This window comes from Rhinatrema bivittatum, chromosome 9 (assembly GCF_901001135.1).
Source record: "Rhinatrema bivittatum chromosome 9, aRhiBiv1.1, whole genome shotgun sequence".
Classification (NCBI taxonomy): Eukaryota; Metazoa; Chordata; class Amphibia; order Gymnophiona; family Rhinatrematidae; genus Rhinatrema; species Rhinatrema bivittatum.
This window is the reverse complement of record NC_042623.1, coordinates 180,129,974-180,149,863: the sequence shown is the minus strand read 5'-3', so window position 1 is coordinate 180,149,863 and position 19,890 is coordinate 180,129,974. Positions and strand designations below refer to the sequence as shown.

The 19,890-nt window shown below is 48.8% G+C and overlaps 1 protein-coding gene across 1 annotated transcript in view; it reads left to right on the top strand.

Annotated features, from left to right (window-relative positions):
• The window catches only part of VWA5B2 (von Willebrand factor A domain containing 5B2), a 453,973-nt gene that overhangs the window by 16,732 nt on the left and 417,351 nt on the right, over positions 1 to 19,890 (top strand). The window contains exons 7-8 of the mRNA XM_029617330.1: positions 938 to 1,030; positions 13,507 to 13,614. Of these exons, the coding sequence (XP_029473190.1) occupies positions 938 to 1,030; positions 13,507 to 13,614 (201 nt within the window). The remainder of the gene's footprint in view (positions 1 to 937; positions 1,031 to 13,506; positions 13,615 to 19,890) is intronic.

Sequence of the window (19,890 nt, the reverse complement as noted above, 5' to 3'; positions counted from 1 at the left end):
CAAGGGAGTAAATAGGAGAACAAAGGTAGTGAGGGGATTTAGGTAGGGCTGGGGGGCAGGTTAGATAGCGGAAGGGAGGGGAAGGTGGGGAGGGGCGGAAGGAAAGTTCCCTCCAAGGCCGCTCTGATTTCGGAGCAGCCTCGGAGGTAACGGGGAAAGCCATCGGGGCTCCCCTAGGGCTCGGCGCGCGCAAGGTGCACAACTGTGCACCCCCTTGCGCCTGCTGCCCCCAGATTTTATAACATGCGCGCAACTGCACGCACATTTTATAAAATTGGGCGTAGATTTGTGCGCCAGGTTGCGCGCACAAATCTACGCCCATGCATAACTTTTAAAATCTGGCCCATTGTGAGGTGTGGTTTGTTAGGATTCCTTACTTTGGATCAATTTAGGAATAACCCACAGAGGCTGTACTACCTGAGCTTCCTGAAAAGGGGTCCTGTGTGGTCGTGAAAGATCATACTCTAGTTTCTCTGGATAATTGTTCTAGTTCAGTAAAAGAATTGAGCTTGCAGCAAATCTGAGAGATCCCATGCAAGCTCACCCTCCCTCCCTCCCTCCCTCCCTCCCAGAGCCCACACTCCTTTGCCAGTGCACTTTAATCCTGTCTTGGAGGTTTTTTTTTTGCCAGAATGTGGTCAAAATTAGTATAGCTGAACTTAAGAAGTGTTTGAATAAGTTTCTGGAGGACTGGTTCATTAACAATGATGAACCAGTAGACTTGGGGATTGTCATGCCTTGTTGCTGGGAGTAAACAAGGAAGGGATTTCCCCATTAGGACCTGCTGGATACTTCTAGTGATGCGGTCTGGTCACTGTCAGAGACAGGGTGGTGGTCTGACCCAGCACAGCCTTGATCCACTATTGTTTTGGTATTGTTATTGAATCCCTTTTGGCACCTGATAGTGCAGCACTGTCGCCCTCTATTCTGTTTTCAGAACACACTGTCCTCTTTTACTAAAGAGCATGAGGAGAACACTCGACTGCGTTGTGAGCTGGGGTCGTTGAGAGAGATGGCAGAGAGAGTACAGGTAAAAGTCCAATCTATGGCATGTCTCACTTCATGGGCACTTTCCCTTTGAAATTTCTTTTATTTTGCTCTTTGATAGAGGAGGAATCTGTAACAAACAGGTTTTGCATGGTTTGTGGTTATTATTCTGCCTGTGACACTTTTCCCCAGAGAACTCCTTTCTATGTGCTGGTCTGCAGGTGGTGCTTGTTCTCTGCACTGTAGTTCAAGCAGATGCTTTGAATGCTGCCTTCATTCAGCAAGAAGCTTGAACAGCATATATATATCCCAGCACGTCTGAGCTGTGTGCACTGATTGGCCCTGTAGACAGAGCCTGAAAGTGCTGGAATTCTCTAGTCTCGGCTGGGAGTACAAAGGGAGCTATGTTGAGGCCCTGTTCAGCTCCTGTGGACAACCTTCTTTCCTGATCTCCCCAGGCACTAGTAAGTAGTGAAAAGTGTTTAGTTAGTTTCTGCTGTTTAATCTTTGTTCTTTTACCTGTTCCCGATTGCAGATTTAAAGTATTTTCTGTTCACTGTTCCTACTTTGTTAAGCTTATTAGTTTGTTAGCTTTGCCTGTCTTAGACTGATTAACGATCCTAGTATACTGTGTATTTGTTCAGTGGGTATTTTTCTAGGAACTCTGTGACCCATGAGTTGTATGGGGTCCCAGTGACCCTAGAAACCATCAAGGGATAGTTTGTGGGTAGGGAACTTGCCCAGAGGCAAGCAGGACCTCAGTTGGTGGGTGGGAGGTATCCAGTGTAGAAGCACATGTGCAAGCGGGCCTATGTAGTACTTGGCAGGACCCTCTTGAGTGGCCACATTATTGCCCTGTGTGAGTGTTAGAGTGGCACTATGGCATTATGTGACAGCAACTTTTACCTCTTAGAAAGCTAATTAAACATATTTTAATTGCTGCTTCACACTGGAACAAACTCCACTCTCCAGTTTTATCTGAGATATATAGGAGTTTATGGGGTGTATATCACATGGAAAGCTTGACAGCATCTTCATCCAGTCAGACCAGGCCAGACTAGTAGGTTGTTCACACCAACAAGCAGAAAACAGGCTCTCTGATGTCACTCTTTATATACAACCGTGCTGACACCAGCCTGCAAGTATTCCTGTAACAAGCTGAGAAACATAATACCATCAAATCAGGCCTGGTCCGTCTGTATTAAAGGAAAGGAAATTATCAGGTAAGAAGTAATGTCACCTCTGTTACGATAGTTTAAGGACCCTTAGAAAGGTCGAGAAACCATTTGAAGATTGGGTCTCAGTTTCTCAGCCTGTGTGATGGGCGAGAGGGTGGTGGGGTGAGTTCTGAGGGGACTTAGAGGGGGTTTGTTCAGTCACTGTAGGGATGTTGTTGGGCTTGTTTTGGCTTTGCTACATGATTTTTCCTTGTTAGTTCCTCTCACCCCATCTCTAACCCACTTATAGCTCCTTCTTTGATTTATAGGTAAGAGGCACTTTCATATTAAAAATCAACCTTTTTTCTCTAAAGCACAGGATTGCCCCAGCCCTTACTAAAAGTTAAGTTATCCCCCTTGCAGGTCACTACCAGATTAACAGCGAGTACACCACATAAATTTCAAGGACTCTAATTTATTCATCCCTACTCACTTAGCAATCTGAATTTAACTATGAACTCAACATTATTAAGAATAAGGCAGCAATCCAGTAGCGAGATGGGTTTTTTCCAGTCTTTTGTATTTAGTGTCGCATGTGTTGTGAGTGAATGGTTTTAGTGGACCCTTGGGCCGACCTGTGAGAGATTGGGGAGAGGTGGACTATAGTCTCTGGTGAGTGACAGGTCGGGAGGCGGGGTACCAGGCAGGTGTTGGACGTGAGCTTCACCCTGGTGGAAGCCGATACCTCCCCGGGAGGAAGCCCGTAGGAGCCCGGCTACTGGGACTTAGGAGATCACGAAGGCTGGAGCTGGAGCGGGCAGGCAGGGATCAGGAGTCAGGCAGGACCTGTAGCAGGCAAGGACTGAAGCAAGCAGGAACTGAAGCAGAACTGGCTACTGGAACCAGACAGGAGCTGAAGCAGGACTGGCTACTGGAACCAGACAGGAGCTGAAGCAGGACTGGCTACTGGAACCAGACAGGAACTGAAGCAGGACTGGCTACTGGAACCAGACAGGAAATGAAGCAGGACTGGCTACTGAACCAGACAGGAAATGAAGCAGGACTGGCTACTGGAACGGGACAGGAGCTGAAGCAGGACTGGCTACTGGAACCGGACAGGAACTGAAGCAGGACTGGCTACTGGAACCAGACAGGAGCTGAAGCAGAACTGGCTACTGGAACCAGACAGGAGCTGAAGCGGGACTGGCTACTGGAACCAGACAGGAGCTGAAGCGGGACTGGCTACTGGAACCAGACAGGAGCTGAAGCGGGACTGGCTACTGGAACGGGACAGGAACTGAAGCGGGACTGGCTACTGGAACGGGACAGGAGCTGAAGCGGGACTGGCTACTGGAACCAGGCAGGAGCTGAAGCGGGACTGGCTACTGGAACCAAGCTGGAACTGAAGCAGAACAGGTTACTGCAAGCAAGCCAGACAGAAGCAAGACTTGGGCACAGAGCAAGACAAGTCTCAGGCAGGAACGGAGCACACTCTGGGGCACGGGGGGCACACTCTGGGGCACGGAGCACACTCTGGGGCACGGAGCAACTGAGTACCACAAGGAACCCCATTGCAAGGCAAAGTCCTGGGCTCAACAGCGGCCTGACATAGGCCGCGGCGTCTGAAGTCATGGATAGGGCGGAGCTTCCAGTGGCGGGAAACGGCCTTCAAAAGCGTGGCTTGCGCGCGCCTAGGGAGAAGGTGTCCAGGCAGGGCTTCTCGGCGGCGGCGTCCCCCCCCCTCCCCCCCCTGCGGGGATGCCGTGAAACAGGCCCTCGGAGATGGGCCGGGACCAAGGAGGTAAGGGCCTAGTCGCGGCTGCCGCGACTGGGACCTCAACTACATGTATGATTTTTTTTTTTTTACCATTTCGTGAGAGGTTGTATGGTGCACCCAGTGCAAAAAGCTCCTGGCTCTCAGAGAACGAGTCTCATCTCTGAAGGCTTGAGTGTACTCCTGGGGAATTCTGCGCCACAAAATTTAAAAGTCTGTGCACAAAAACTGAAAATTCTGCACAATTCTGCAAACTTTATATTGGTCAAAATAACACAATTTACATGACAGTCTTTAAGTAATTACATTTTAAATTATTACAGAAAAATTTATTACTTAGTTGCAGAATTTCCCTAGAAATTCACTGTAAGAGTGTCCCTTCCTCATACAGGCTCCCTCACTCTCTCGTGCACACACACATCCGCTCATACAGGGCCCTCTCTCTTGCATGCACATCCACACAAGCTCCCTTTCTCTCTCACGCATACATCCTCACACAGGCTACCTATGTCTCTCTCACTGTCTCACACATACACAATCCCTTCACACAGGCTCTGTCTCACACATACACAATCCCTTCACACAGGCTCTGTCTCACACATACACAATCCCTTCACACAGGCTAGCACCCTCACATACACAGGATCCCTTTTTCATACACACGCGTTCCCAATCTCTCTCACACATACACACTCCTTCACAATCTCCTCATATAGGCTCCCTCTCTGAAACCCACACTCAAGCATCCCCCCCATTCCCCCTCTTACCAACCAAGTTGTCTCTCACCCTCACCCACACCCCCTCCTCTCTCACACACACATTCTCTCTCACCGGCATCCCCCTCCCCTCATATAGGCTCCCTCTCTCTGAAATCCACACTCAAGCATCGCCCCCACCCACCTTCTCATCTTCCATGCTCTCTCTCACACCCTCCTGCTCTCTCTCACACCCTCCTGCTCTCTCTCACCCTCCCTTCCCCTCTGACACATATTCTCTCTCACCGGCATGCTGCGAGACACGCTCCGATCACAGCCCAAGATGAAGGCCTGGTGCGCTGTTCGCGGCGAAAAGAGAAGGCCCCAGTGTGCTGCGATCGGCGTGCCGGGCCTTCATCTTCGCTGCGAATGGAGCGTGTGCCGTGGGACGTGCTCTGTTCACGGCATGCCGGGGTTTCCTCTGCTATTTTCTGCACAGAATTTGGCAATTCTGCGCAGGGGGGAATTCTGTGCAAATTCTGCATTCCGCAGTAGCGCAGAATTCCCCCAGGAGTACCTCAGTGGCAGACCTGAAGGAGCTGAGGCAGGTAGAGAGGTATGGGGACATAGTAGCTAGGTAAAACAGTCAGGATGCACTCTGGTGTAGCAGGAAGTGATCCTGTAGCAAGGACTGGCTTGCCAAGTGATGCATTATTCTCTCGCAATGAAGATTAGTCTCCCAGGGTTAGTGCCCAGGAGGGAAGGGTTAGGTTGGCTGTCATAAATGGTAATTCAATTATTAGGAATGTAGATAGCTGGGTAGCTGGTGGACATGAGGATCGCCTGGTAACTTGCTTGCCTGGCAGACCTCATGCATCACCTAGATAGGATTTTAGACAGTGCTGGGGAGGAGCTTGTTGTAGTGGTACATGTGGGCACCAACGACACAGGACAGAGTGAGAGGGACCAAATTTAGACTTTTATTTATTTATTTATTTAGGATTTTTATATACCGACATTCTCGATACAAATATCAAATCAGGTCGGTTTCCATAGAACAAAACTGTCGCGGTTAAGGCGTTACAATAAACAGAGTTTCTGAACATAAGAATATAAATATTAAAATATTAAATAGACCAGCGGTTCTCAACCGGTGCGTCGCGACACACTAGTGTGTCGCCAAGCACCGGCAGGTGTGTCGCGTGGCTCCCGGTCCCTCCCGCTGCTCGTTCTTCCCTGCTGCCGTTGCCGCCGGGCTATCAGCACGTTCAAGCCCAGCGGGAACGGCAGCGGTGCAAAAAAAAAAAAAGCTGTGGCATCCGCGGCTGCCCTTTTCTTCTTCCCGCGCCTGCATTCCCCCCCCCCCCCCCCCCCGGACCCGGAACAGGAAGTGGTGCGCGGGAAGAAGAAAGGCCGTGCCGCAAGAGAACCCACGCCTCGCGCGCCATCACGGCACACATGGGGAAGCGCTGCTGCGGCCGTATGGCCAACCGGTCTTCCTGTTCGGGGGGGGGGGAAGCGGAAGCGCCGCGTGCAGCTTCCGCTTCCTCCCCCCAATGCAGGAAGATCAGCTGCCTCTCCTGCTGCCACCCGTTCTCCTGCTATCTTCGGGCATCGGGCCGTATGGTCCGCCGATCTTCCTGCTTGGGGGGGGGGGGGAGGGAGGAAGCGGAAGTTGTGCGCTGCGCTTCCGCTACTCCCCCCCCCCCCCCCCCGACAGGAAGTTCGGACGCCCGAAGATAGCAGGAGTCCGGTGGCAGCAGGAGAGGCAGCTGATCTTCCTGCTCTGGGGGAGAAAGCGGAAGGGAAAGGAGAGAGCAGCATGAGCCTCCCGCGATCGATGGAATTCTTTCTTCTTGGCCTGCGGGGGCTGGAGGAGCAGCTACCGTTTGTGCTGGGGGGGGGGGGGGAGGAAGTGAGTGACAGAAAGAGAGAGAAGCAGCCAGCCAGCCTGTGTGTAAGTGAGAGAATGTGTGTGATTGAGAGCCTGTGTGTAAGTGAGAGAATGTATTTGATCGAGAGTATGTGTGTGATTGAGAGAAACTGGTCAGAGAGCTGATGTATGTGTATATGTGAGAGACAATGAAAGTGACTGCTCAAGGAGATGACTGATGTGTATGTAAGAGTGTGAGACAGTCAGGGATGTGTGTGTGAGAGAGAGAGAGAAAAAGCATGGAAGTGAGAAATCTGGGTATGTGAGAAAGCATGGGAGTAAGAAGCCTGGTGTTGTGGGGGTGTATGTGAAAGAAAGCATGGGAGTGAGAAGCCTGATTATGTGAGAGAGAGCATGGGAGTGGGAAGCCTGTGTGTGTGCATGTATATGAGAGAGACTGGTTGGTAAGATGACGGTGTGACTGGTGTGTATGTGAATGTGAGAGAGAGAATGTGATTCAGGGAATGAGAAGCCTGTGCATGTGGAGAGCGAGCATGGAAATGAGAGAGAGACTGGGTGTGTGGTGTGTAACAGAGAAAGTGATTATGGGAATGAGAAGCCTGTGCATGTGAAGAGAGTGAGCATGGGAGTGAGAACCTGGGTGTGTGTGAGACACAGCATGGGAGGGAGAAGCCTGTGTATGTAAGACAGAACATGGAAGTGGGAAGCCTGTGTGTGTATGCATGAGAGAGATCAGGTGACGGGTGTGTGTGAGAGAAAGTGATTATGGGAATGAGAAGCCTGTGCAGGTGAAGAGTGGGCATGGGAGTGAGAAACCTGTGTGTGTGTGAGACACAGCATGGGAGTGAGAAGCCTGTATATCTGAAAGAGAACATGAGAGTGGGAAGCCTATGTGTGTGTGTATATGCATGAGAGAGATCAGGTGACTGGTGTGTGTTTGCGTGTATGTGAGAGAGAGAAAGAAAGTGATTATGGGAATAAGAAGCCTGTACATGTGAAGAGTGAGCATGGGAGTGAGAAAGCTGGGAGTGTGTGAGATACAGCATGGGAGTGAGAAGCCTGTATATCTGAAAGAGAACATGGGAGTGGGAAGCCTGTGTGTGTATGCATGAGAGAGATCAGGTGACTGGTGTGTGTGTATGTGGGAGAGAAAGAAAGTGATTATGGGAATGAGAAGCCTGTGCATGTGGAGAGAACAAGCATGGGAGTGAGAGACTGGTGAGTGTATGTGAGAAAGAGAAAGTGATTATGAGAGTGAGAAGCCCATATATGTAAGTGGAACATGGGAGTGGGAAGCCTGTGTGTGTGTGTATGGCATGAGAGAAACTGTTCAGGAAGGTGACTGGTGTGTTTGTCAAAGACTGGGAGATGATTGGTGTGTGAGAGACAGAAACTGGTCATGGGGGCATGACTGGTATGGTGTGTGTGTGTGTGAGAGACATGGGCCCTAAGGAAGAGGACCATGAGTATAGAGCTTAGCCACTACTGCTGCTTCTGGTGTGTACTACAGCCTGCATGGAAGAGGAGTAGGAAAGCTGCTGGAGGGGGTAAGTAAAGGTGGCTTTTTAAGTTTATTTTTCTTGATTGACTGCTATTTTAATTATTTAATATTATGTGATGTGTCTGCTTTTTTTAAAATATTTTATTGGTGTTTGGAGAATTTTTAATAGTTTTTATGAGTTTTTAATTGTTGGATGTTATTCTGTTCATAGTTGTTGTGAAACATTTATTCTGCTTATTAGTATAGTTTTACAATTATTTCTGTGTGGGGATCTATAGCTGCTTGCTAGTTCTGTTTTCCTAATAAGAGGTGTATTGGTTTTTAGGGCCTGATTTAATATTTGTAGTGTTGCCTTTTCATAGATAGGGTTGCTCCTGTTTGAGTGTATTCCATAATACAGGTGTAACTGTGTGTGGATTAGTTTATGTGCATTACTACAGATCCTGGGAGTATGTTAGGTCGGTTCTGTGTCTGTTACAGAGATATTTTACTAGCATGTAAGTGTTTTATCAGTCTTATTTGTTGCGTTTTCTCAAGAGGACATGCATTGGTGGTAAACTGCTGTCTTTTCATAAGTAGGGCTATTGAGCCTGAAAGTAGAAGGAGTTTGAGTTGCTGTTACTGAGATGACACCAGAACCAGAATATCTTTTTTGTAGAGTGAGTTGAACGGGGAATGTCATAATTCTGCTTTACATCCATTATTGTGGATCAGGGGAGTTCCCGTGGATGCAAACTGTACATTTACATCTAGCCCTGTGACGATCATAGGTCAGTGTGTCACGCATGTGAGAACCATCTGTCAGGTGTGTCCCGACAGAAAAAAGGTTGAGAACCACTGAAATAGACAACAATAACTCGTCAAATAATGTGAATACATGTAGAAAATAGCTAAAAATAGATGGTGTGCTAAATTAGGAAATACAGGTAACAGTGAACAATGATGATGGGCCTAAACATGAGTAATGCATGAGCTAAAGAACTAATGCATCAATCAGGGAGTCTTTCAAAACAAGTGGGCTGTCCAGATAAGGTGTAATCGGTCCTTGAGGGGATATGGGCGGTCCTGGAACTTATAGTGTACTATTTTGCTCTTTGACCCGTGTCGGAGTGTTCCTGCGATTCCGGAAAGGCTTGCCGGAAGAGCCACGTTTTTAGGTTTTTCTTAAAAGTTATATGACATGTTTCTTGGCGTAGATCTGGCGGTAATGAGTTCCAGAGGGTGGGCCCAGCTGTGGAGAGTGCTCGTTTTGTTAGTGAAGTTTTGATCGGGGGAGCATATAAGGAACCTTTGTAGTTGTATCTGATAGGTCTTTGAGATGTGTGAGGGCGGAGTTGCGAGTTTAGATGCCCATAATATCCTTGTGGATCATCGATAATGTCTTGAATGTGATTCTGGCTTTTATAGGTAGCCAGTGAAGGCTGTGAAGAATTGGTGTGATGTGGGCTCTTTTATTTGTGTTGGTGAGTAACCTCGCCGCAGCGTTCTGCACCATCTGTAGGGGTTTTGTAGATAAAATAGGAAGACCTAGCAGAAGAGAGTTGCAGTAGTCTAACTTAGACAGAATTATAGACTGAACTACTAGACAGAAGTCACTGAAGTGGAGGAGTGGTTTCAGATTTTTGAGCACTTGAAGTTTGAAATAACATACTTTAGTTGTGTTGTTGACGAAGGATTTAAGGTTGAATTGATTGTCGAGACGCACCCCTAAGTCTCTGACGTAAGGGGAGTGGTTAATGGATGATTTTGCGAATTGTGTTGCGCTTTGGGAGTTGATGAGAGTGTGGTTTTCGTCTGGCGAGATGATGAGGATTTCTGTTTTATTTGAATTGAGTATGAGGTTCAGGCTGGATAGCAGAGTATTGATAGATTGTAAGCAATTGTTCCAATGTGCCCAAGTTTTTTTGCAGTGATTCTGTGATGGGAAGAAGTATCTGAATGTCATCAGCGAAAATATAATGCTTTAGCTTGAGGCTGGAGAGTAGGTGGCAGAGTGGAAGCAGGTAAATGTTAAAAAGAGTAGGGGAGAGAGATGATCCTTGTGGTACTCCTCGGATTGATTTAATAGGAGATGATTCTTCGTTATTGATCTTGACTTTATAGAATCTATTCTCCAGGAACGATTGAAACCAGCTATGAGCTTCTCCTTGAATTCCTATATCGGATAGCCGCTCAAGAAGGATGGCATGATTGACTGTGTCGAATGCGGCGGATAGGTCGAGAAGAGCGAGAAGGTATGGTTGTTTTCTTTCAAGATTGAGGAGGATGGTGTCAGATAACGATGCTAGAAGAGCTTCTGTGTTTTGCGATTTCCTGAAGCCGAACTAGAAAGGGGAGAGTATGTTGTTCTCCTCCAGGTACTCAGACAGTTGCTTGTTGACGAATCTTTCCATCACTCTTGAGATCAGGGGAAGGTTAGCGATAGGGCGGAAGTTTGCAGGGTCAGCCGTTGAAAGGTTAGGTTTTTTTAGTAAGGGTTTCAGGATGGCTATTTTGAGTTGATCTGGGACCTTTCCTTGAGTTAAAGAGCAGTTGATTATGTCTGCTAATGCTTTGGAAATGGTGTTAGGAGTCGATAACAGAAGATTAGAGGGTATGGTATCCAGTGTATGAGAGGAAGATTTAAGCTTATTGAGAATGAATTCGATTTCCAATGATGATGGGGTCTCGAACGATGATAAGCTGCATTCTTTGTTTTGTGATGAGGTGCTAGGGGGCGTTGCTGTCGGCTGTTGGGTGGAGATTGGCTTAAGGAGGTTGAAATGTTGAAAGGTAGAATGTTGAAATCCAGAACCTCCAGGGTAGCATTCTCTGAAATGCTCCTTGTTCCATGCACAGGCCCCCAGAGGCAGGCAGAGCTCCGGAGTTTCAATGTATGGCACAGGGAAGAGGGATTCAGTTTTGTAAGGAACTAGGCAACCTTTTGGGGACAGGGGAGTCCCTTCTGAAAGGACAGGTGAAGGTATTGGTGAAGTTTGTTTATTTATTTATTTAAAAACTTTTCTATACCGTCGCTAAGTTATATACCATCACAACGGTTTACAAATAGGCACATAGACTAAGGTAAGTAAATGTAGGATATCTTACATTCTAACAGGTGCCAATAAAGTTCCTGTTGGGCTTCTGTTCCAGCCAGCTCCAGTGAGCTCCGCCTGCCAACGGTGAGGACCTGCAGGGCCCCTCTCTGGGTAGCACCAACCTCACCTTGGTCCAAGAGTCCACTTCTGCAACACTAGCAGATGGAGACAGAGAAAGTTTCACTGACACTATACATAACCTAGTGTGCCACCTGCAGTTTCTCAGTATTTTCTGTCTCCAGCAGATGGTAGAGGTGCAAACCTGCAGTCTGGAATATGTTTAAAAATAAAAAAGAAGAAAAAGAGAAGATAGATCTACAACTCCTTCCAGGGACTTGTTAGACCCTGGTGGGGCCATACCCCACGGTTTGAGGCAGACGAGCAGGGGGTTGGCGACCTTTGATGGTAGCTCACTCTGAGATTCCGTGGGGACGTATATCTGAGGGTCCAGGCTTCGTGCACCATCAGTGTTAATGAGCGCTAACATTGCTGTCGAGGCTATCCAGTTCTCCTTATAACCCCTGCCCAGGTCTACTGCTGAAAGTTTCTTGCACCATCCATAGCGCAACTAGTCAATCTATCACTTAACACAGGGAAATTTCCAGATATTCTCAAACTTCTGTCTGATCCGTACCCAAGAAAAAGACAACAGACCCATTTGAGCCTATAAACCTTCGTCCAATTGCCTCCCTGTCAACCCTTGCTAAAGTCATCAAATCTACCGTTCTCTTGCGTTGGAGGTGGACTCTTGGGCCGAGGTGGGGTTGACGCAACCCGTAGGTAGGAGACCTAAGGGTCCCCACTGTCGGCAGGCAGAGTGGGCTGATGGACAGAGGCCAACTGGAGCTTCACCAATACCAGCCTCGTTCCCAGCGGGTTGAGCCTTTGGGTGCTGGGGCCGGCTGGACTTGTGGGCCTCTGTAGGTAGTTGATGTAGAAGTCTGGTTTAGCCCAGAGCCAGCAGATGAGAGATAGTACAGTCTTACACTGGACAAGGTAGTGTCCCAGAGACTCGGGCATCAAAGGAACAGACAGACACGGGGCGCCCGAGCAAGAGCAGGCCGAAGCCTGAATAGACCAAGAACATAAGAATATAAGAACAAAAGAAATTGCCTTGCTGGGTCAGACCAAGGGTCCATCAAGCCCAGCATCCTGTTTCCATCAGAGGCCAAAACCAGGCCAAGTCCAGGAAGTAAGCTGAAGAGGCGTCGGGAAACAGGCTTGAGTCAGGGCCGGCGTCAATCCAGAGGCAGTAGCAAGCAAGGCTGAGGTCTGATCACGGAGAAAGTCAAACGTAGTATGCGTAGTCAGACGAAGCAGAGGTCTGGGCTTGGAGAGAGTCAATGGTGTGGTTAGGTAAAGCAAGGTCAAAGTCTGTGTAGTCAATCCGAGGTAAGAAGCAGGGCAGGAACAAGGAGACAGGAACACAGGGGTGAGACGAAATTCTAGGAGGCAATGAGTACTCGACCAGTGAGGAGACCTGTTGCAAAGGCAATGCTAGGGAGCGGAGCCTGCACTTAAATAGCTCTGTTGACGTCATCATCCGGGGCTGGGACCTAGAGATCTCTACGTATGTTCGCTGCCCATTATTGTGGGGACAAAGATGGTTGTCAGGATAGTTGCTTCGCCAATCTGACCTTCACAACCTTTTCCAGCTTTAAACCCAACTCTCCCTGCCTAGGGCCCATTATTTGGGATCAGGCTGTCTCCCTCTGTTACCAACAGCACCACAGTTTATTGTGCCCGTTGGCATCCTGTTAGGGGCTTTGGTCATTGTTGTATTCAGGAGCAGCCTGTATCTTGGTATTCACCCATTTGTGAGGACTACCATTCTGCTTATCCTAGGAGGAAGCAGAGTTGCTTACCTGTAACAGGTGTTCTCCTAAGACAGCACAATGTTAGTCCTCAGGAAACCCACCTGCCACCCTGCGGACTTGGGTTCTCCTATCGTTTTGTTATTTTATTTTTCACTCATGAATTCTGTATTACGAGACTGAAGAGGGACCCTGCGTGGACTCATAGATAGAGGCTTGCTGGGCATGCTCAGTGTGCCAGTCAAAGTTCTAGAAACTTTCACAAACGTTTTCCGTGCCGGGCTCCATCTGCTGATGTCACCCATCTGTAAGGACCAACATCCTGCTGTCCTTGGAGAACACTTGTTACTAGTAGGAAACTCTGCTTTCTGCATTCTACTTTTTATTCTTGCTTTTGTAATGTCTTCTAGATAGATAACACTGCAGGTGAGATGAGGCATGTAGTTTGAGAGAGAATAGCAAGCTTTAGAGACTTGGTTCGGCTTCAGAAAAGTCAATACTTCCCTTTTGTAACGCATACCCGACCTTGTTCCAGGCCTTACACATTGCTAAGATCAGTCTTCTGTTCCTTCCAGCTCATCAGTGACAATCTTGCATCCTCTCCTAGGCCCTGAATGACCAGCTGGACAGGCAGTGTGCTGAGATGGGCGTCTTGCTGCGAAAGGTTACTTTGGAGAATGCTAAGCTCATCGTGGATCACCAGGCTAATCTTAAGGTTTGTTATGGGTGCTGTAAATTCTGCAGAGTGTGAGAAGAGCAGACTATGTCCATGGGGGAGCCCTGTCTGGGTGCATGCCTCTTAGCCCCACTACATTTCTTAATCAGAAGGGTGGGTGGAAGGGTCCTTTCGGCTGTCCTATATTTGTTACAAAGCATTTCTTAAAACTGGAGGGTGGGTGCAGGCACAGGGATACAAATGGTGAAAGTGAGGAGACTCAGGAGTCATATTTGGAAATGTTTCTTCACAGACAGGAAGATCTGTACATGGAACGGTCTCCCAGTGGATGTGGTGGAGGAAAAAACTATCTGAATTAAAGGGCATTTGGGACAAATAGATGGGATCTCTAAGGAGTGATGAGAATTGTAAAGCCTAGATGGGCCACATGGTCTTTTTCTGCTTTCATGTTTCCATGTTTCTAAAATACTCCCCAACCTCCAAAATGTTCTCAAATATTCTTTCCTTTTGAAAATTCAGGGCTAGCCAGCGCTCAAAGTCCAATAGTATCAAAAGTCCATACTATAAGTGATGCATAGAAATTTTCACATTAAATCCGCCCCCATCACAGCTCTGCCCTTTTCCGTACATGTAGAAGCCCCCATACTGTGTAGAAGGGACATTTTCAGCCCTTTATTTTCCCTCAAGTCACGGTTACAAGTAAAGTCTTTGGAAAATTGTTCTATTAATGAGGAGGGTAGGCATGGGGGGGAGAGGGAGAGAATCAGGGGAAAGGGGGAACCTCTCTGCGTCACAGATTTCCTAATTGGGTTGCAGGAGTGGAATTAAAGGATACAAATCTCTCTTCCTTGCTCCATTTAGTATTTGGGGTCGTGGGGGTGAGAGCAAGGAACATAGGGACCCTCTCTGCCTTGCTCCATTTCCTAATTGAGTTGGGGGCAGCATCAGGCCCAGTGATGATTCTTAATTGGAAGGGTGGGAGGGAGTAGGGATGAAGCAGCTGTCTGCCCCCACCTTATTTGTAGTTGGAGAGAGGAGGGGAAGGGGGCAAGAGGAGAGGACGTAACTTGATTTTCACTGTTAGGCATAGTATGAGAACCCTAGTTCATCCGGCTACATTTTAGCCAGCTAGATTTGACTGAGAATCAGCCATTTGGTGGAGATTTGGACTTTGGCAAAGTCTTTTTTTTTTGTTTTCCATACTGGGTCAGACCGAGGGTCCATCAAGCCCAGCATCCTGTTTCCAACAGTGGCCAATCCAGGCCATAAGAACCTGGCAAGTACCCAAAAACTAAGTCTATTCCATGTTACCGTTGCTAGTAATAGCAGTGGCTATTTTCTAAGTCAACTTAATTAATAGCAGGTAATGGACTTCTCCTCCAAGATCTTATCCAATCCTTTTTTCAAAACAGGGCTTCCCGGGTCCACTTTGCGCCCCTCTCGCTGGGGGTGGGGGGGGGGATCTGACCCGGATCCGGGCGGGGATCCCCCATCTCATCCGGATGATTCGACCTCGGAGACACAACGAGTGCGATGACCCGCAGGTCCTACGCATCTTTAGGAAGGAGGAGCTTGAGGACCTTATCCCGCAGATCCTTCAGGAGTTGGACCTCGACCCTCCACTGGAACCGCCAGCGCATTCTCCCAGTTGTCACCTCCTCTGCCAGGAAGGGGGACCCTTCTCTCCCGGGCTTTTCTCACTCACCCCACCTTTCTACATTTGTTAGACCGGGAGTGGGATACTCCCGAGACATCCCTTAGGGTCGGACACGCCATGAACAAACTGTATCCACTCCCGGAGGATTTCCTGGAGTTGATTAAGGTCCCGAAAGTGGACTCGGTGGTGTTGGCGGTGACCAAAAGGACGACCATACTGGTGACGGGTGGCACAGCTCTGCGTGATACTCAGGATAGGAAACTGGAAGTCTACCTCAAGCGGGTCTTTGAGGTCTCGGCTTTGGGGATGTGCGCCGCCATCTGCAGTTCCCTGGTGCAGATAGCAAGTCTCCGCTGGGTTCAACAGCTACTGACTTCCCAGGATTTGCCAACCGAGGAAGCAAGACAGGCGGACCGTCTAGAGTCCGCCATAGCTTATGGGGCGGATGCCTTGTATGATTTGTTCCACATCCTGGCGCCATCCATGGTCTCCGTGGTTTCAGCACGCCGCCTCCTATGGCTTCGCAACTGGTCGGCGGATACCTCCTCCAAGTCCAGTCTTGGGTCTCTTCCCTTCAAGGGCAAGTTCCTCTTCGGTGAAGACCTCGACCAGATCATCAAATCTCTGGGGGAGAACTTGGTCCACAAGCTGCCAGAGGACCGCCAGTGGAATTTCAGGACTTTTACTCCTTCCAGATCCCGCTCCCGGGCACAGTGTTGCTACCGCGGCTACAAGCAACAGGGGCGCCCCGGACCCAGTCTTCCAGATCACAGTCCTGGCTCCGTTCCTTTCGCGGTCGCAGGCCCACTCGGGAGGGGACGTGTCAGGGGGCCTCGTCCAAGCCCACTCAATGATGCCGAGCCCGCCCACTCCTCGACTCGGCGGATCGGAGGATGAATTTCTCACTTTTACGAGGAGTGGGCTCGCATCACTTCGGACCAGTGGGTCCTAGACATCTTAAAGAACGGCTACGCTTTGGAGTTTGCCCGCTGCCCGAGAGACAGGTTTCTCTTCTTGCCTTGCGGATCGAGCCTCCAGAGACTGGCAGTGCAACAGACCTTGGACAGGCTCCTGAGCCTCGGGGCCATTGCGCCCGTCCCCTTCGGAGAGGTGGGCTCGGGCCATTATTCCATTTACTTCGTCGTGCCCAAGAAGGAAGGTTCCTTCCGCCCAATTCTGGATCTCAAGGAGATCAACAAGCCCCTAAGGGTCCTCCATTTCCACATGGAGACCCTGCGTTCCGTGATTGCGGCGTTACATCAAGGGGAATTCCTTGCCTCCCTCGACCTGACAGAGGCCTATCTCCACATCCCCATTCTGAAGGCACATCACAGGTTTCTCCGCTTCAAGATCCTGAACCGACACTATCAGTTCCAAGTCCTCCCCTTCGGACTGGCGACCGCCCCACGGACGTTCACGAAGATCATGGTGGTGGTTGTGGCTGCTCTGAGACGGGAGGGGATCCTAGTTCACCCCTACCTGGACAACTGGTTCATATGAGCGAAGTCCTTCTCCCAGGGACAGTCGGTGGTCTCCAGGGTGGTTCACCTTCTCCGGTCCCTGGGCTGGGTGGTGCATTTTGCCAAGAGCTCCCTCACCCCTTTGCAACACTTGGATTTTTTGGGAGCGCACTTCGACACGCTTCAGGGCAAGGTCTTCCTATGCCCGGACAAGGCCCAATCACTCCGGGAACAAGTACAGCGTTTTTCTGTGTTACCGGATCCCACATCTTGGGACTATCTGCAGGTCTTGGGTTCCATGGCCTCCACGATCGATCTTGTCCCATGGGCCTTCGCACACCTCCATCCCCTGCAAGCGCCCCTTCTCTCTCGCTGGAAACCAGTCTCTCAGGATTACCAGCTGGTGCTTCCGCTCCCCCTGTCTGTCAAGGACAGCCTGGACTGGTGGCTGGAGCCGCGTCATCTGGCCCAAGGCATATCTCTAGAGACACCGGATTGGGTGGTGGTCACCACCGATGCCAGTCTGTCCGGCTGGAGGGCAGAATGCCACCGGAGTTCAGCACAGGGGCTGTGGACGAAGGAACAAGCAGCTTGGCCGATAAATCGCCTGGAAACAAGGGCGGTGTGTCTGGCCCTCATGCACTTCTTACCCTTGCTGCGGAATCGAGCGGTGGATCCTATCGGACAACGCGACGACCGTAGCGTATATCCATTGCCAAGAAGGCACGAAGAGCCGGCACATGTCGCTCGAAGCCACCCACCTAATGTCGTGGGCGGAGAAGCATGTAGCGCGCCTGGCAGCATCGCACATTGCGGGTGTAGACAACATTCAGGCCGACTACCTGAGTCGTCAGCAACTGGACCCCGGGGACTGGTCCCTCTCTGACGAAGCCATGCATCTTCGCAATCGCTGGAGGACGCCACAACTGGACCTCAGGGCGACGTCCCTCAATACCAAAGCAACTCGGTTCTTCAGCCGCAGGCGAGAGCACGGTGCGGAAGGAGTGGACGCTCTAGTGCTCCCCTGGCCGGACCACGTTCTACTCTACGTTTTTCCCCCCTGGCCCCTAGTGGGCAAGGTCCTTCGGAGAATAGAGCTTCCTCGGGGGTCTGTCAATCTGGTGGCTCCCGAGTGGCCATGGCGTCCTTGGTTTGCAGATCTAGTCCACCTGGCGGTGGACGGCCTGGTTCGGTTGGGCCATCTTCCGCAACTGCTTCATCAGGGGCCAGTATTTTTCGTCCAGGCAGAATGCTTCTGTATTGTGGCCTGGCTTTTGAACAGTGTCGTCTCCGCCGCAGAGGATACCCTCAAGCCGTAATTTCGACGCTCCTTAAGGCCCGGAAGACATAAGAACATAAGAAAATGCCATACTGGGTCAGACCAAGGGTCCATCAAGCCCAGCATCCTGTTTCCAACAGTGGCCAATCCAGGCCACAAGAACCTGGCAAGTACCCAAAAACTAAGTCTATTCCATGTAACCATTGCTAATGGCAGTGGCTATTCTCTAAGTGAACTTAATAGCAGGTAATGGACTTCTCCTCCAAGAACTTATCCAATCCTTTTTTAAACACAGCTATACTAACTGCACGAACCACATTCTCTGGCAACAAATTCCAGAGTTTAATTGTGCGTTGAGTAAAAAAGAACTTTCTCCGATTAGTTTTAAATGTGCCCCATGCTAACTTCATGGAGTGTCCACTAGTCTTTCTACTATCCGAAAGAGTAAATAATCGATTCACATCTACCCGTTCTAGACCTCTCATGATTTTAAACACCTCTATCATATCCCCCCTCAGTCATCTCTTCTCCAAGCTGAAAAGTCCTAACCTCTTTAGTCTTTCCTCATAGGGGAGTTGTTCCATTCCCCTTATCATTTTGGTAGCCCTTCTCTGTACCTTCTCCATCGCAATTATATCTTTTTTGAGATGCGGCGACCAGAATTGTACACAGTATTCGAGGTGCGGTCTCACCATGGAGCGATACAGAGGCATTATGACATTTTCCGTTTTATTCATCATTCCTTTTCTAATAATTCCCAACATTCTGTTTGCTTTTTTGACTGCCGCAGCACACTGAACCGACTATTTCAATGTGTTATCCACTATGACACCTAGATCTCTTTCTTGGGTTGTAGCACCTAATATGGAACCCAACATTGTGTAATTATAGCATTGGTTATTTTTCCCTATATGCATCACCTTGCATTTATCCACATTAAATTTCATCTGCCGTTTGGATGCCCAATTTTCCAGTCTCACAAGGTCTTCCTGCAATTTATCACAATCTGCTTGTGATTTAACTACTCTGAACAATTTTGTGTCATCTGCAAATTTGATTATCTCACTCGTCGTATTTCTTTCCAGATCATTTATAAATATATTGAACAGTAAGGGTCCCAATACAGATCCCTGAGGCACTCCACTGTCCACTCCCTTCCACTGAGAAAATTGCCCATTTAATCCTACTCTCTGTTTCCTGTCTTTTAGCCAGTTTTGCAATCCACGAAAGGACATCGCCACCTATCCCATGACTTTTTACTTTTCCTAGAAGCCTCTCATGAGGAACTTTGTCAAACGCCTTCTGAAAATCCAAGTATACTATATCTACCGGTTCACCTTTATCCACATGTTTATTAACTCCTTCAAAAAAGTGAAGAAGATTTGTGAGGCAAGACTTGCCCTGGGTAAAGCCATGCTGACTTTGTTCCATTAAACCATTTCTTTCTATATGTTCTGTGATTTTGATGTTTAGAACACTTTCCACTATTTTTCCTGGCACTGAAGTCAGGCTAACCGGTCTGTAGTTTCCCAGATCGCCCCTGGAGCCCTTTTTAAATATTGGGGTTACATTTGCTATCCTCCAGTCTTCAGGTACAATGGATGATTTTAATGATAAGTTACACATTTTTACTAATAGGTCTGAAATTTCATTTTTTAGTTCCTTCAGAACTCTGGGGTGTATACCATCCGGTCCAGGTGATTTACTACTCTTCAGTTTGTCAATCAGGCCTACCACATCTTCTAGGTTCACCGTGATTTGATTCAGTCCATCTGAATCATTACCCATGAAAACCTTCTCCATTACGGGTACCTCCCCAACATCCTCTTCAGTAAACACCGAAGCAAAGAAATCATTTAATCTTTCCGCGATGGCCTTATCTTCTCTAAGTGCCCCTTTAACCCCTCGATCATCTAACG